The sequence below is a fragment of the Zingiber officinale genome, chromosome 7B (genome assembly GCF_018446385.1).
Source record: "Zingiber officinale cultivar Zhangliang chromosome 7B, Zo_v1.1, whole genome shotgun sequence".
NCBI classification, from domain to species: Eukaryota; Viridiplantae; Streptophyta; class Magnoliopsida; order Zingiberales; family Zingiberaceae; genus Zingiber; species Zingiber officinale.
This window is the reverse complement of record NC_055999.1, coordinates 90,929,322-90,931,550: the sequence shown is the minus strand read 5'-3', so window position 1 is coordinate 90,931,550 and position 2,229 is coordinate 90,929,322. Positions and strand designations below refer to the sequence as shown.

General features: G+C 46.9%; 1 protein-coding gene across 1 annotated transcript; it reads left to right on the top strand.

Annotated features, from left to right (window-relative positions):
- The first annotated feature begins 672 nt into the window (after positions 1-672).
- On the top strand, positions 673-1,818 carry LOC122006243 (fasciclin-like arabinogalactan protein 1). Its single transcript, XM_042561670.1, has one exon. It carries the CDS (start codon positions 827-829, stop codon positions 1,700-1,702), a length of 876 nt encoding a protein of 291 aa, XP_042417604.1. The 5' UTR covers positions 673-826; the 3' UTR covers positions 1,703-1,818.
- The last annotated feature ends 411 nt before the right edge of the window (positions 1,819-2,229 follow it).

The following is a 2,229-nucleotide window of genomic DNA, read 5'->3' as shown; positions in this document are numbered from 1 at the left end:
TTTTTATTTTTTTAAAAATATGCTCTTTTATAATTTACATAACTTAGGTGGGTTTTTTGCCAATGGTTTTTTTATACTTAATGTCCTCTCAGAGCGTTTTACAATCGAGTCATCGCACATGATGGAATTAATCGTCGTCGCGCGGGACAGTTCATTGTCGGTGCTGCTTTTGTGTTCTTTCCGTTTCTATTCCATATATTTCACGGCGATGTAGACCACAAGATCAAAAATGGACGGCATGGTGATCACTTTCACGATGATGGAATCCCAGGCCCACTTTAACTACCCTCCTTTAAAAATTTCAAGCAAGACAAAATCATCTTTCTGTTTTTTTAGAGAAAAAAAAAAACAAGAAATGCTCATTTCTTATTAGCTGCAGGTGAATAATTAGCTGTGTCGATGATTTATTTAAGAATCTCCAGAAGATTTGCGCGTTGTTCATGTCCGTTCTGTGTTCGAGGCCGACACGTATTCATCTATTTAATTGACAAAATACAATTTAGAAATTCCAGTTGAATTTTGGAAGCCTTGTCATGCGGCAAGTGCGAGTGAGTAAAGGTCATGGCTTCGTTGTCACTCCTAGTCATGCGGCATGTCACGTGAACCAGAGCAGTCTTTGCACCATCCCAAATCCGAATAACACAAGTCTGGACAATTACCATCTTCTCACAGCGCTATTAGCGGGAGACAACACTGTAACTATATATTCTTTACTCTCTTTTTGCCCCTTGAATTGAGGGCGGCCACCGTCACTTCCTCCTCTTCCTTACTCTTCTAAAATTCCTCTCGCTCTCTCACTCTGAAGAACAAACTGCCTGCTGAAGCGATGAGGGTGAGGCAACAGCGGTTCCCTTTCATCACATTGTTGTTACTCTGTTTTCCCCTTTTCCAGGCTGCCGCTGCCAGCACCGTCAGATCCAGCCATGCCTCCCTTGACAAGATCCACAACCGAGTCCTTGCTGCCAGATCTGCCGCCGCCAAGGCTCCTGCTGCTCCCGCCGCCCCTGATGCTCCGGTAAACCTCACATCTCTAATGGCCAGAAAGGGATGCGCCGCCTTCGCCAACCTTCTCGCCTCCACCTCCGACGCGGCCCAGACTTTCGCCAGCAGCGTCGACGGCGGCCTCACCGCCTTCTGCCCCATCGACCAGGTCATGAAGCCCTTCCTCCCCACATTCAAGAATCTCACCCCCGACGGCAAGCTCTCCCTCATACTCTACCACGCCCTTCCCGTCTACTACTCCATCGCCTCCCTCCGGACCGGCAACGGCGTCGTCAACACCCTCGCCACCGACGGCGCCGCCAAGAACTACAACCTCACAGTCCAGAACGAGGGCGAGCAGGTGACTCTCAAGACGCGGCTAACCGTCGCCACCATCACCGCCACGCTCATTGACAAGGACCCTCTGGCCATCTACGCCGTCGATGAGGTGCTACGGCCGGAAGAGCTGTTCAAACCTGCCGAGTCGACGGCGCCGACCCCGGCCCCAGCCCAGGCCCCGGCACCGGAGGCCCCGAAGAAGAAGAAGAAGGCCCCTAAAGCAGGGAAATCGGAAAAGGCGTTGGCCCCAGCGGGGCCACAGGAGCAGCCGGGGGATCAGAAGGCCGCCGATGAGAGCGCCGCAGCTAGGAATGGGTTGTCGATGGTGATGGCCATGCCGGTGGCGACCGCAGCGCTGGCGATGGCAGTTTCCCTTTTTTAAGTATTCAAGTTTTAGTGAGTGCAAGCTTCGGTTGCTGTTCTGTAATTTCATATAATATTGATATGTCTTTTTTTGTTTTCTCACTTTTTTTTTATTATATTTCGTGGTTCATTGTTGTTGCTGTGTGTATTGATTGCACTGGGAAATTGATAGATCTGTATGAACGGACGGTATCATTGAATGGATTACATATATATTTTTTAAAATATTCCTTTTTTTTTAACATTTTCACAATTTACAGTATAATTACAAGACAATCGAAATAGAATTTGGGTGCATGGGGACCCATCCAATTCATAAAACACCTCTTCTCCGTAGGAAGCAAATCTTCGCATCTTCTTTGTCCATTCAAGAATGAAAATTTGTAATATCAAATAGACAAATTGCCGGTGAAATGATGGATTAACAGTTTGTACTAAGATTTATGAAGATGCTATTCCAATCTAAAATTTGGCGATCGCCTTGTGATTGGGTCTAAAATTTTAAAAATATTATTTCAAAATCAGGATTTCGTAATGGTCTTGTAG